This window comes from Hippopotamus amphibius, chromosome 6 (assembly GCF_030028045.1).
Source record: "Hippopotamus amphibius kiboko isolate mHipAmp2 chromosome 6, mHipAmp2.hap2, whole genome shotgun sequence".
Classification (NCBI taxonomy): domain Eukaryota; kingdom Metazoa; phylum Chordata; class Mammalia; order Artiodactyla; family Hippopotamidae; genus Hippopotamus; species Hippopotamus amphibius.
The window spans coordinates 135,564,758-135,579,410 of NC_080191.1; the positions used below are offsets into that span (position 1 = coordinate 135,564,758).

Here is a 14,653-nt window from a genome sequence, read left to right on the forward strand (position 1 = left end):
TTATTGGCATCTTAATAAAAGAATAAATGGAAACTACTAGTTTTAATATTGATTCTTAACAAATATACCATATTTTCTTGCTTTATTTAAATTATTAACCAAAATTAAAAGTTTATGCTATCATCATAATTATGAAGTGAACCTATTGCTAACAAATTTTAAGTTAAACTGTGGAATGAACAGAATACTGGATCAAGAATAATGCCTAAAACCTTATAAAGTAGGAATTATTTCCATGTTACAGATGAGGAACTGACTCAAGATATTTGAATAAGTTCTAAGGTCACACAGCATGGTGGAGCCAAGACTCAAACTTGAATCTCCAAGATTTGAATCTCCAGTCTTTGTCTCCATGAATCTCTATATTTCCTCTTTCAGGATACCTGAATTCTAGTGATTCTGCTCCTAAATTTCAAAGTGACCTCAGGCTTGAAACTCACATCTCCAGAACACATGTTCTCTCTCTCTCTCATTTTTAGAATAACAATACACATACTAGTGCTTTCTCCATCAGATGGTTAGGGTGTTAAGTGATTGAGTGTCTCCTTTTCAAGCAGCCTCCCTTGAAAAAGGGAGCTGCCCCAGCAGTCCAGACAGGAGTGGGAACAGTGAGCACACACGGACTCAGCTAAGCTGGAGAAGGAGAGAGATGATGCTTCAAATGAGACAGCAGTGTTAAAGTTCTAGAGGAGGGACAGCAAGTTAAAGGAGAGAAAGTTCAAAGCAACTAGACCAGCCGGTTTTCTAACTCTTAAATCCCCCAAAGAAATGGCAATATGGAAAGTGATGAGTGACTTATAAACTAGGACATGCAGAAAAAGACTGAAGGATCAAATCCAGTAAATATATAATAGGCATCTATCCAAGTGCCAGGCACTGTGCAAGTCATTAATATGCAGTTGTGAACAAGACTGACAACTGCCATCCCCTGCTTTCAAAGAGGAATTTAAAGAAAATATTATGTGAGCAATTACATTGACATCTAGAGGAAAGAATGACCTAAAATGAAACTTGTCATATAAAAATCATAGAGTAAAAGCTAAAAAATTGGCCATAAGGGCTTACATTATTTATCTGTTGTTGCATAACAAATTATCATCAAATTCAGTGGCTTCAAACAACAAACATTTATTATCTCATAGTTTCTGAGTGTCAGGGATCTGAACGTAGGGCTTAGCTGGGAGCCTCTAGCTCAAGGCCTCTCATGAGGTTGGTGTTAGGGTGTCAGGGGCTGCAGTCTCATCTAAAGGCTCAACTGGGGGAGGGTTGGCTTCCAAGATCACTTATGTAGTTTCCTCATGGCTGTTGGGCTGACAGCCTCAGTTCAATCCTGGCTATTGGTCAGAAGCCCCCCTCTTTCCAACATGAACCTCTCCAGAGAAGAGACTACAACATGGCAGCTAGTTTCCCCCAAAACAAGTGAGTGAGAATGAAAGAGTACAAGAGAGGGTTCCCAAAATAGAAGCCACAGTCTTTTTGTAACCTAATCTCAGAAGTGGCATCCCACTGCTTTTGCTGCATCTATTCATTAGGGATGAATCAACAAGTCAGGCCCACACTCAAGGCAAAGGGATTGCACAAGGCTGTGAATAGCAGGAGGACAGGGATGACTGGGGGCCATTTTAGAGGCTGCCAATCTCAGGGCCTCTGAAGGTAATTTTAGCAAGAGAAACTAGAGTAAAAGTGAAGAGCGGGAATATCTTTTTCACACAAAAGGAGCTACATTTGGAGTTCTTCCTGCTTGTCAGTTATAAAAGGAAGGCACTTAGAGAGGAAGGGGTATTTTTTATGTGGATTTTTTTTGGAAAGATACAAGACACTGAGTTGGTATATAGATGATCATGGGTCATTACTGGGGAATAGAAAGGAATTGTAGCAAAAGTAAAGTTACTTAAGGACATGCCTAAGGGTAGACTTTCCATTAGAAGTTAAATAATTACAACTGAACTATAAGAGTAAATAATTAAGCCTGTGCCTCTGATTAAGAATGCTAAAGTCCCGAATATTCTTATAAAAATAGGAAATGAGCTAATAAAATGATAGGAGTTATGAGCCAGAAAGAAGAGAGGTTGTTAGCATGTAAAGTGAAAAGCAGTACTTTTTTGTGACCATGCATTCCAGACACTTGAAATTTCTCAGGTTCTGGAGCAAAAAACTTTGTTTAAGTGGAGAACAAATTCTCATTAGAAAGAAGATAAATTAATGGACTAATAAGGAAGCTAATTAAGGAAAGGAAAGTCCTGCTCTCATTCAAGAGGCCAGAGAATAGGTAGAACTTTGTTTTTAATTATGTAAAGAAAGTCCTCAAGGATAGGAGGAAAGCCATAGCCTCTAAAGGGCAAAATGGACATTCCTGCATGGAGCAGGGATTAGTGGAGAGCTGCCACAGAAACAAGGGTCAAGAAGGTGAGGCAACAAAAGGTACAGGTCAATAAGAAGAGAGAAAATGGGAAGTGAAACTGTATGGGAAATATAAATGTGAAAAGAGGGCTCCTGAAATTCTTTATAGGGAGAAGACACAGACATAAAAAACTGGAATGTTTAGAAAAAAAGTAGGAAGTCAGAAAAGAAGCAATATGTTAGAGAATAGGACACTATAATTTCAAATCAGGTTAAAATAGATCACATGCTTCTTGCTGCCAGTTTTCCTTCCTACCAGCTCTGAATGAGTCCTATCAAGACAGTGTGGCCCTGCTGTTAGGGGCCTTGTGAGGAAGAATGTGATAAATCTGAACAAAACAAAAAAACAAAAAAACAAAACACAGTTCATGTACAACTATCAAAGAAAAGCCAGTCCAGTCCAGTACAATATACTTTTTGTCTTAAAACTATAGATAAGGAAAACATAAGGGGCAGAAGTTTTAAATTCTACCACTTCCTGTAGCTATCTAATGAAGATGAAAGATATTCAAACACAGAAAAGAATGCTTTTGGTTAAACATGGGGAATTGAATGCATATGTTTATCTCTGCTTCTATCCCCAAACATCACTAAAATGACAGCGAATTAATAAAAAGTGAATAAATCCATAAGGAAAAAGAACAAGAAAGGAGGTGACACTAGATGAAAAAGATGCTGACCAAATTTTGGAAAATGGAAAGTAAGGTATGGATGAGAGGTAATCAGCAGGCTATGGATATTGAAACCTGTGGAAAGTGTGGGAGTGCATGGAATCCTGGATGGAGCAAACACAATCACATGACATGACACTGGCTCAGGAATTGAGGACACCAGATACCTCTGAAAGAGGGAGAGAAGAGTATATCTGAAAACAGGGCTGTTTAAATGATTGTAAAAGGAGCAAACGGATGCTTAGATGCCGTCTCTAACCCCCAAGTGGCCCCCATTCACAACCTGGCAGGATACCAAAAGTTTACACTCTAGAAAAACTGAATGTAAGAGGCTTCGGACTTGAGGATACACAACAGTAGAATATGGGATAAGGCAAGAGCTGGAGTGAAAGTCTGTATATTACAGGGTAAGACCTCCCAGTCCTTGTCACCCACTCACTTCCCAGAACACAGACAACCAGGCTTATATATATCAATACCCAGGAAACTGGAGGAGCCCTCTGTGGCAAAATGAGCTAGCACAAAAGGAAAGACCTCAGGATACTGGCAGTTGGGGTCCCAGTTATATCCATGTCCAGTGTACCCACTAAGACATATACCATTAAATAAGCACTTACCTAGGCACACAGAGCTTCCAGTAACATTCTGAAGACTCATTTTTAAACCCAAAAAGCCAAGGATCCCCAGTCATTTGGGGAACACCTCTAATATGAAAGACAGAAATCAGGATCAAATAAATAAGCAAAAAAAAGGAACTCATAAGAGACAGATACAAAGCAATGTGGGAAGCAAAAGTGAGCTTCAAAAAAGAGCATAATTAATATCCTTAGAGAGAATGGAGAGGATATTATATCCATGAAACATGAACAGGAGTCTATAAAAAAAGAACAGGAATGAGTACTAAAGTACAAGAACTGAAATAAAAAATTTAATATTTGGCTTAGATGATACAGATGAAGAAATTGCCCAGAAAGTAGAAGAAAAAGGCAAAGAGATGGAGAGAAGAAAAGAAAATTAGAGAATCAAGCCAAGATATCTAATAACTCATTAACAGGAGTTTCAGAAAGAAAGAACAGAGAAAATGGAAGGGAGAAAACTATCCAGCAACTAATCCAATAATTTTTCTAAGTACTGAAGGGCATTTCTATATTGAAAGGGTCCACTCAGCGTGACAGATTGCAAAGCAAACACACCAAAGCACTTTGTCATGAAATGTCATTACCTTAAGGATAAATATAAGTACTTAAAAGCACTCAGGAAGAAAAGAGGGTCACTTAAAAAGGATTAGAAATCAAAATGGCATCTTTACAACAATAGTAGAAACTAGAAGACAGTGGCTTCCAAATTCTGCAGGAAAATTTATTTCCAACCTAGGATTCTATATCCTGACAACTGGTCCATTAAATGCTGGTGTCAAGGATATTTGCAGACATTGGAGTTCTCAAAAATGGTATTTCCCTTGCAGGCTTTCTCAGGAAGCTGTTAGAGGATATTTGACACCACAATGAGGGCGTAAACTAAGAAAGGAGAGTCCCCAGGATGATGGTGGGAAGAAATCCAAGGATTACAGCAGTGCAACAGATTTAGACAATAACCAGGCTGATTTTAGCAAAAGAATGGATGGATTTTAGAAGTATGTCTCTGGGGACTTCCCTGGTGGCACAGTGGTTAAGAATCCAGCTGCCAATGCAGGGGACATGGGTTCGAGCCCTGGCCCGGGAAGATCCCACATGCCTCAGAGCAACTAAGTGCCACAACTACTTAAAGCCCACGCGCCTCTCCAACAGGAGAAGCCACGGCAATGAGAAGCCCACTCACCGCAACAAAGAGTAGCCCCTGCTCACCACTAGAGAAAGCCTGTGCGGAGCAATGAAGACCCAAAGCAGCCAAATAAACAAATAAATAAAATAATAAATAAATCTTAAAAAAAAATCTAGTAAAGAATTATGTCTCTGTGAAAAAAGAGGACTGATAGATTACATGGAGTGCAGATAAAAATGGGATAATAAACTCTAGAAGGAAACTGCAAGAAAAGAAATGTAATCATACTACACTGCATGGCTAAGGTGTACATAATATTTATATACTATAATCATATAAGGTAGAATACAGATTTGACTAAAAATTCTGATAGAAATTGGCAAGATTTTCCAATAAAATTGTGATAGAAGCTTCTCCCAAAGGAGCAGAAACATCTAATGACAGGAAGAGAAACAACTGTTAAGAGTTGAAATAGGAAACTAAATCCTCATCTTTCATTCTGTGAAATCAGTAGATAACAACTTCAAAATTGAAAACCATGAGATAGCTGTATAGTGATATAATTTAGGACTGCAGAGATAAATATTGTAAGAAACAGCTTAAAAACCCAAAAATGGTTGTTTCTGGCAGGTAGAACTTGGAAGTGTGAAGGAGTGCTTTATTTCATTATAATTTTATAGTATTATTTTAATTTTTAACTATGTGTAATATATTACTTTAATTTTTAAAAATAATTTAAAATAATGGAAATGAGTAAATTATAAGGAGGACCTGATAAAGAGGGTAGCAGAGAAAAGGATAAAGGACAAGGTTATAGAAGAAAAACCAGGAAAGTTATAAGTAAAGCAAATAAATAATAGAATATGATGAACCTTAATGAGATATTCTTTAAGATTATGAGAAATTTAAAAATTAAGACAAAGCAGATTCTAGCTTAAATTTTAGTAACAGGTGCCTGGCACATTTCTGTTTATTCTTCAAGTCTGAACAAAAGGAGAGCTCCTTCATGAACTCACAAAATCCCAGAGGCAAGCTTAGGTATGCATCTATGTGCCTAATGCTATTTTTTGTTTTTTAATCTTCTTTATTGAAGTATAGTTGATTTACAGAGTTGTACTAGTTTCTGGTGTACGGCAAAGTGATTCGGTTTTATATATATACATAAAATATACATATATAATATACATATATGTATTCTTTTTCATTATAGGTCCAATGTAGTTGTTTATGCACTCATTTAACATGTAAATAGTTTTTTAATAGATGCTAAGAAGAAATATTAATTTGGGTAAAGGGATACTTTCTGAAGGAGAGGTGCTGTGTTAGATGGGGTGGTCAGAGGACTCTCAGAGGAGATAATATTGAAGCAGACCTGAAGTGAGGAAAAGAACATTCCAGGCAGAGTGAACAGGAAGTGTAAAGGCCCTGTGGCAAGGAACATCCCGGGAACCTTCAAGAAACCACAAGAAAGTCAGCAAGCATTGCTGGAGCTTAGTAAGCAAGGAGGACATGGTAGAAAGCAAGGTTGAAGGGGCCAATTCACATGGAGTCTTTGAAGGCAGTAAAGACTTTGTATTGTTTTCTAAGTGTGATGAAAAGCTACCTGGGAATTTTGAACAAGGGAGTGACATGATCTGAGTTATTTTTAGAGGATAACTCTGACTGCTGTGTGGAAAATAGGTTGGGCAGGGGGCAAAAATGAAAGCAGAAAGACCTATTACAAGGTTCTTGAAAACCTTGATGACCATCAGTCTAGAAAAGCACTGATAGTCATCATGGTAAAGGAGGTTACAAGTGGCCAGATTTGGTATATATTTCCTAGATGGAGGTAACAGAAGTTGCTGATGGATTGGATGATATAAAAGAGTAAGAGGGGTCAAGGATAACTCCAGAGTTTGGAATCTCAACAACTGAGTGAAAGTGCCATTTACTGAGATGAGAAACACTAGTCAAGGAATACAATTGGGAAGGAATATCAAGAATTTGATTTGGGACATGTTAACCTAAATATGTCTGTTAGATATCCAAACGGAAGTGTTGAATGGATGGTATGTTCACAGGAAGGCTGACTAGAGGTACTGATTTCAGAGACGTCCACACGTAGCTGATACTTAAGTCTTGGGACTGAATGAGATCACCCAGGGCATGAGGTAATAGAGAAGAGGGTTGAGAACGCTCCAACTCTGAGAGGCTAGGAGGAGGAAGAGACTCCAGCAATGGTGACAGAGGGAACTTCTAATGAGGTAGGAGGAAAACCAGAGGAGACTAGCAAGGACTCTAAGGAAAGAAAGTATCTAAGGAAGGGAGCGTGCAACTTAGGCTCACAATCTCCTGTACAAGAACTTTGATTTCAGATAGGTTTTGGAATTCAATTTTGAATTTTAGAAAGTTAGTAAAATGCATATGCCCTTGGAGATCTGGAGTAGCCTCTCTCATGCAGTGATGTTAATATTTCTGCAGTGTAACATAGGAATGGCCCCACTGAGTGAAATAGCTAAAGATTATTAGTCCAGTCAGATTTTATTACCAAATGTTACAAGTTAGACACATTTTTCTTTTCTGAGCTTTTTGGATGTCAAAATTATGGCCTATGCATTGTAGATGTGTATTTGCTTGCTTTCTTTACAACAGCTGTTTTTGCTGTTTTTGTTGGTTCGCCTGACCATCTCTTGGCATCTTGGATCTGTTTTTGTTTAAAAAACAAAAAAGGAGAGTATATATGTTTCTCTATAGGGTTACATACATAGAGAAATGACAGGAAAAAGTGAAGGGAGAATTTTCCCCAAACTACAGTGGTTACCACTGGGGGATAAGAAGAGATGGGCAGGGGTTTCACTTCATATAGCTTTTTAAAATCAGGGGAGGTTATGGATGACTTTTAAATTTGGGGGTGTTTTGATTATTTTCCAAATGTACAGCCTATTTTAGAAAAAGAAAACCTATTTATTTAGGAACGTATACTAATACATCTGTTAAGGATGTGTTTATGTAAACTCTACGATTAAAATTTAGGAATACATACATTTGAAAACAAATTTTCTTTTCTTTAAGAGGGATTTGCCTAGTTTTAGGATATGCATTTACTGTATTTCTATATTTATTTGATACAGAGAAAATGGTACATATTTCTCTAGTAACTCCATTTATGAGAAACTGAGTTGGTAAATTAAAAATGAGTAGTTCTCAATTTGGGCCTAAATAAAGAGAACATCTGAGTCTCTTCCAAAGAGTAAAGGAGTAAATGGAGGCTCTCTAACTTCTGGCTCCACAGGGAACAGGGGAGGATGGGGTAGTGGGTGGGGAGGGGCTATTCCTAGTGTTGGTTGGCAGACTGAGGATCTCCAGTCATGGAGAGGCAGATCCAGGCAAGACTCTTTCATATGTTGGAGAGTCAGCTCTGATGCAAAATATGGATGCCAGAAATTTGACAGAATGAGAAAAAAATGCAGAGAAATTGTTTTTGTTGTAGTTAATTAACACTAATTAAGTCCCAATTAAATTAGCTTACTGACTTAGAAAGTAAATCTTGAACACTGTGTCTTCATGGGCTCTTCCTCTTCACCCTGAAAATCTGCTCTTGAAGCCTCTCAGTCCAAGGGATTATTGCCCTCTGTTCCTACTTCTATTTCGATGTCTGCCATAGTTATTTCACAGTGTTCCTTATGTTTGCAAGCATAGAAATACAATTTTAAGAACACCCTGCCCAACATCCATTTTGCTTCTTTCCTGGAAATTTATTCAGATTCTCCTTTGTGCCTTACCAAAGGGCCATTTCCTCTGTTTTTCTGCAGTGTTTGAGGCTGATCAGATTAGTTGAACAGAAGCCTTAAATGGAAGTTTGGGCATGTCCTTCACTAACTCCTACTCATCTTTCTGGTTTCCACACCTTTTCCACAGTCTCCTTTCACCTCAGCTCCCCACCCAGTTGGCCAGCTACCCACTCATTCTGGGATAGATCTAGTTTAGGTTGATGGAAACTGTAATCTGATCATAGCATGACTGGTGCAGACCTAACTGGGTATAAAGCATGAACGAAGACACCCATCTGTGCTTCCTCTTCACTGAGGACTTGCTTTCCTGGCATGTTCCCTACAAATTATGCCAAGTACAGCTGATTGCCATCACAAATGGAATTCTCACCTTCAGAATGATCAGGTTACCCAGCAAAGCCTTCTCTTGCTTCTTCCACTGTTTTTGGAATTGAAAGCAATCCAGCTGTCTCTAAGGATAAAAATGAAAACAAACATAAAAATAAACCACTCTTACATAGCAAAGAAGGGGGAAATGGCCATTTTGTTTTTAATATTAGAAATTTCAAACAGATGGTGAGCTAATTTATATTTTCATTTTGACATTTACTTTCCCATTGGGAGTACAATTAAGCCATATTTTAAGTCCATTCAAAGTGGCCTTCATCTGAAAATGTTGATAATGCTCTCAAGCAATAGGCAGATGTTAAGGACCTGGGAATGCTAACTCCTCCTCTCCTAGACCACCCTAACCAAGGGGCACTCGGGATTGGAAACTCCTCCATGAAAATTGGCCTCCTGTTCTCCCTGCCTCCCATCCGGCCCCACTCAGGGCTACTTTCTATGGAGCTGGCAAAGGGATCTTCCTTTATCGAAAATTTGATTGTGCCAGCCCCCTGCTTGAAATAAATCTTTCAATGATTCCATATGGCCCTCAGAATTAAGTTAAAACTCTAATAATAGCAAATTGTCAAAGTCATCCTTGATCTGATCCTGCCTCAGTCCTGGTCTCTCCTCCCATTCTGCACTCTGCCCTTGAGTCATACTAAGCCATGTATCGTCCCAAGATGTGACTCTCCTTCTCCCACTGCCAGGCATTTGCACTCACTGCCCACTCTGCCTGGAAAACCTCTCTGCCCCTCTTCACCTGACTCATGCCTCCCTTTCCATTTGGACTTACAGTTTAGTTGCAATCCAGTGATAACATTATTTTACCATGCTAAAATATGGCCAATGATACTTTTACCTAAAACATTTAGAATGCTATAGCTTCACTGATTATTCTCACGTTTGTTCATGATTTTCAGTCTTACTGAACATATTCCATCTTAGACATTTTCCTATGTTGTTCAATGAAAACACATTAAAATTCTGCAGCAACACAATCTTACAAAAAGATCAACAACCCCAAAAGACAAACATTTTGCCTAAATTGCTGAAAGCAATCTAACCACGAGTGAATGATTCTTTTCCACATATGATGGAATTTTCCACTAATGTGTCTCACTGACTCTGGCCACATCCACGTGTGCTCTTCTCATGCCCTGTCACACACACTCCACCTCTGAAATAGCAGTCCCCTAAACTGGATGTGCTCTATTTCCATTTGTTTATACATGATTGAATAAATTCTAACATCTGAACTACATATATAAAACTTGTATAAAACTGAGTTATAATCTGAATTTTAAAGGAGGAGGTAATGGTGGCAGAGGATATACAGATATTGTGAGAGTCATCTGAGATTTCATAGTGACAAAGACAAAAATAGAAGTCCTATCTTGGATCCTATTTGCAGTTTAGAGGTTCTCCTGGTTTGGGGAAAGATAGAAGAAAGAGAATTTGTCCTTTGTCCTGGAAGCTAATAGCCGTGAAGAAGGATGAGTTCCAGAGCAGTAGGCCCCAGACCAGGATGGTCAGCAGCCCTTCCAAAATTCAGTCTGGAGTTGGTGGGTACTTTGATCACACTGTACTTGTTATGGGGACATCTTTGGGTTCACTCCACCTTTACATTTCCTCCTTCAGTGGAGTGTCACTTGCCTGAAATAGCTTTGAAGTGACTTGCTTTAGGGATGTTTTCCATAGAGCACTACTCCTTTCCTTTGAGACGAGTTTAATTTTAGTAAATGAATCAAATTTTATTTTTCTTTTAATGAGAGCCCTTGTTATCACATCACCCATCACTTTATCCTTCCATATTTGTGTACCTTTTATTCATCACCCATTTATTGACCACAGTGTTAACTCCTATAATTTTTTTATATATTCAAATAAAATTAACTCTTTCCCATAGCTTTCTTAATCAAGAGAATTTTTATACTAATTTAGTTAAAGCCTCATAAATCTAATCACTTCGATACATTTTGCCTGCTTACTCTACTAGTAGACAGGGAACAAAATGCATTGATGCTTTTTCCTTTTAAAAGAAAGTTTAGTTTAAGTTTAGAAAAGCTGGGCAAAACCAGATGCAATGTCTTACTGTTTTTTTATTGCTTCAGTGTTCTGGAACAAAATGGCCCCTGCATGCTTGATATAATTAATTAGACAATTAATTTAGGCATAGGCAGCTTGGAGCTGGGCTCTGGAGGAAGGCAAGGGCCCCACCATTTCAAAGCTGGGTTACTCTCAGCAAGTTACGTAACCAGTCTGATCTTCAGCGTCTTTCTTTGTCAAATGTAATTGTTGGGAGCAGGAAATGAGATGACACCTAGCGAGACACTTTATTACCCTCTTCTCTAGCCCTCCCTCTCCTGCCTTTTCAACAACTCTTTCAGGAAGAGTTAATGAGAACCCCGATGATAAAGCCACCAACATAATCCTTAGTCTCCTATTCCTCCAAAAAAAATAATAATAACTGGAAGCAGGTAATTAATCCCCATGATTCTAAAAAATATGTGAATATATGGATCATATATGTCTGTTACTGATATATGTAAATGATGAGGCTTTGTTTGACCCAGACATGCCACTGACTTTATAGAATATTAGTGTGTAACTGTTAATCTGGAATTGCTCCATATTCTTCAATTTTAATTACCAAATTTGGAATTGAATGGAGTTCCGACCATAATCACAAGAAACTCAAATACAGGAAGATGCTGCTTTCCTTGATGCTTTGTTATTTAGTTCCCCTGACAACAGATTAGTCAATAAGCTCTTAGGAGGACGCTTTCCATAGAGCATCAGACTCGGAAATGCCTTGGCCGTTTTTACAAACAAGCTAACCTGATGGAAAGTCATTTTCAGCTGAAGAATCCTATAGCACAATCACTTTAATTGTGTTTACTTATTTGGATACCATCTTAAATTGTTTACTTTTCAATCTCTTTTTTGACATCCTGCAGACATGAATGTCAGGACATTAGGGAGATCCAAGAGCTAATTCTTACCACAGGGCTTGAGGTAATTTTGATGAATTCCATAGATGAAAGATGGGTATCACTCTTCAACTAGAAATGTAGTCTTATCATTTGAAGAAGTCGTAATGATCTCTAACCTAGTCACACACTTGAAACTTAAATTTTCTCCAAAACCTCCCAGTCAAGTGAGATTCAACCCTTCAGAGTATCCATGGACAGCTCTGGCTATTAAAAAATTCTTCCTGGGCTTCCTAGGTGGCGTAGTGGTTGAGAATCTGCCTGCCAATGCAAGGGACACGGGTTCGAGCCCTGCTCCAGGAAGATCCCACATGCCGCAGAGCAACTAAGCCCGTGCGCCACAACTATTGAGCCTGCGCTTTAGAGCCTGTGAGCCACAACTATTGAGCCCATGTGCTGCAACTACTGAAGCCCACTCACCTACAGCCCGTGCTCCACAACAAGAGAAGCCACGGCAATGAGGAGCCCGTGCACCACAACAAAGAGTAGCCCCCACTCACCGCAACTAAAGAAAGCCCGTGCACAGCAAAAGGAGACCCAACACAGCCAATAAACTAAATAAATTTATAAAAAAAAAAATTCTTCCTTCTCTTAACCCCCATAGCTTCCACCCTTGGCTCCAACCAAGGTTGGGGACATAAAAAGCAGCTCTGCTTAAACTTATAATGCTTCAAACTTCTTGAGGGCAGGAACTGTATCCGCTACAGCTTCTAATAACTTGATACATGATTGCTAAGTGGAATTTAAAGCAAATTTTGTTCTTTTTTTCAAAATATATCTTACAAAAGAGCTGATCATCAGTATATTTAAGTTCTACTGAGAAAGCATCACATAAAATTACTAATTTTATTGTCTAAATGCTAGAGCTGATATGTTTTATTCTTTCAATTTTATAATTTGAGCACTTTTTATGTCTTATGTACTGCAGTTTCCCTTCATTATAAAATAACATACTTAATGACACTACAGATATTAACTACAGACATCACATGTGCAGGACAGACTGTCTCAGGCACAGAAGAGTTAAAACCCCACTGAAATAGGCATTAGTTGTTCTGGGTTCCAGCACCAACACCACCACTATCATCTAAGTGACCCTGATTCTTGGTTCCTCTTCGCAAACTGTGAGGGTTGAACCAAATTGTCTCTTAAAGTTCTTTCCAACTTCACAGATCATTTGCATTTTTGACTTGTTTGTCCCTGTCAAAGAACATGATCCGATTTCCAGATCAGTTCTCAATGTATTATATTGCCAATAACTATCTATATATATACTGTTTAAAGCTAAGGCTGCTTTTTCTTTTCTTTTTCTCATTTCAGAACACTTTTCTTCAGGAAACAGTGCGTAGAGAGTGTGAAGAACGCTTTGAACTGACGGAAGCTTTGAGTCAAGCCAGAGAACAGCTCTTGGAGCTCAGGAAGCTCGGTGGACAGTTACATCTGTCACCGTGCTCCCTCAGCCAGGGCAGCCTAACCTCTGCTGCAGCCGGCAGCAGTCAGCAAGAGGAGAGGCTTGCAAGACTGAACTCTGAAAAGAGAATCAAAATCCCCGGCCTGCAGGGAGTGTCGAAACTCATCACTTCCCCAGCCTCAACTCAGCCCAACAGGGGCAGCAGCTCAGGTTTGCCCACACTCCCCCAGCCACATCCTCCCCGGGGCCGACCATCTTCAGTCAGTGAGACCAGGCAGAGACTGGCTGTCATTCTGCGGAGGAGACTGAGTCAGCAGTGATGGAGCCAGAGTCAGGAGCAGCTCCACACAGTGTGCCTGTCATTCCCGGAGTCCAGAGACTCACTGTAACCAAGGATGACAAAGATCCAAGTGTCACCACAGATTAAGAATGCATACTTACAGATGTTTTTAACAAGACAATTGGAAAAGCTAACGAATTGTGAAACCACATTTTCCAAGAAGCCTTTGAAACTGCCACAGATAATGAAGTTGTTGGTATTTCAGAGGGCCAATTTCTATATTTATGTATTGTGTATTTCAGTGTGCTCTATGGATATGCCCTTTTAGAGATCATAGGTAAAATTTTTCACCCATAGCATCTTTTCTACTTTTTTGCACCAGATTTATTTCCACGGGGAAAAAATAATAATAATAGATTATATTGGTTTTGTTGGTGTTTGTTCATTTGGTTGTTGAGCTGAATAGCTTAAATAGATGTAATTAGTATTCCAAATAGAAAATGAAAGGACTTTAGTCCTTAATTTGATAATTCTCAAAATGCTTATTAGTTCAAATATTCACAAAGTTCATCATCATCGAAAGTTTCTCTGATTTACCTTACAGCCTAATTGGTTAATCTAATTTATTTTTAAGTGAGGTCAGAAGTAATGATAGGTAATCTTCAGGAAGACAGTCTGGGAACCCTCTAGAAAAAGGGACAGCAACTCCAAGTCAAGAAAAAGGTGGTTTATTCCTAAAACTATAGAGATTATTTTAGATAATAAGGAGCCTGGCCATAAAAATATTACTTGGTAGAGGTTTTCTGCATTGACTCCTTTTTGTTACTCCAGGTCAGATTTTGGTTTTAACTAGTATTCTGGAGCCATTGTTTAGAGAACTAATTCAAGACAGTTTAGTAGAGACATGTAGTGCTAATTTGGGATTCAAATTTTATTACCCCTTAAAATGGGCATCTTGTTAACGTGTTTTCTATTTTCAGAGCGAAAAATTAAAACCAGAAACT

The 14,653-nt window shown here is 38.6% G+C and overlaps 1 protein-coding gene across 7 annotated transcripts in view; it reads left to right on the forward strand.

Moving 5' to 3' along the window:
• Positions 1-14,042, forward strand: part of LEKR1 (leucine, glutamate and lysine rich 1) — a 247,638-nt gene extending 233,596 nt beyond the window's left edge. For all 7 annotated transcript variants that reach the window (XM_057739610.1, XM_057739614.1, XM_057739613.1 and 4 more), the window contains one exon: positions 13,279-14,042. In XM_057739610.1, coding sequence (XP_057595593.1) covers positions 13,279-13,689 — 411 coding nt within the window. In that variant the 3' untranslated portion in view covers positions 13,690-14,042. The remainder of the gene's footprint in view (positions 1-13,278) is intronic.
• Positions 14,043-14,653: the final 611 nt, after the last annotated feature.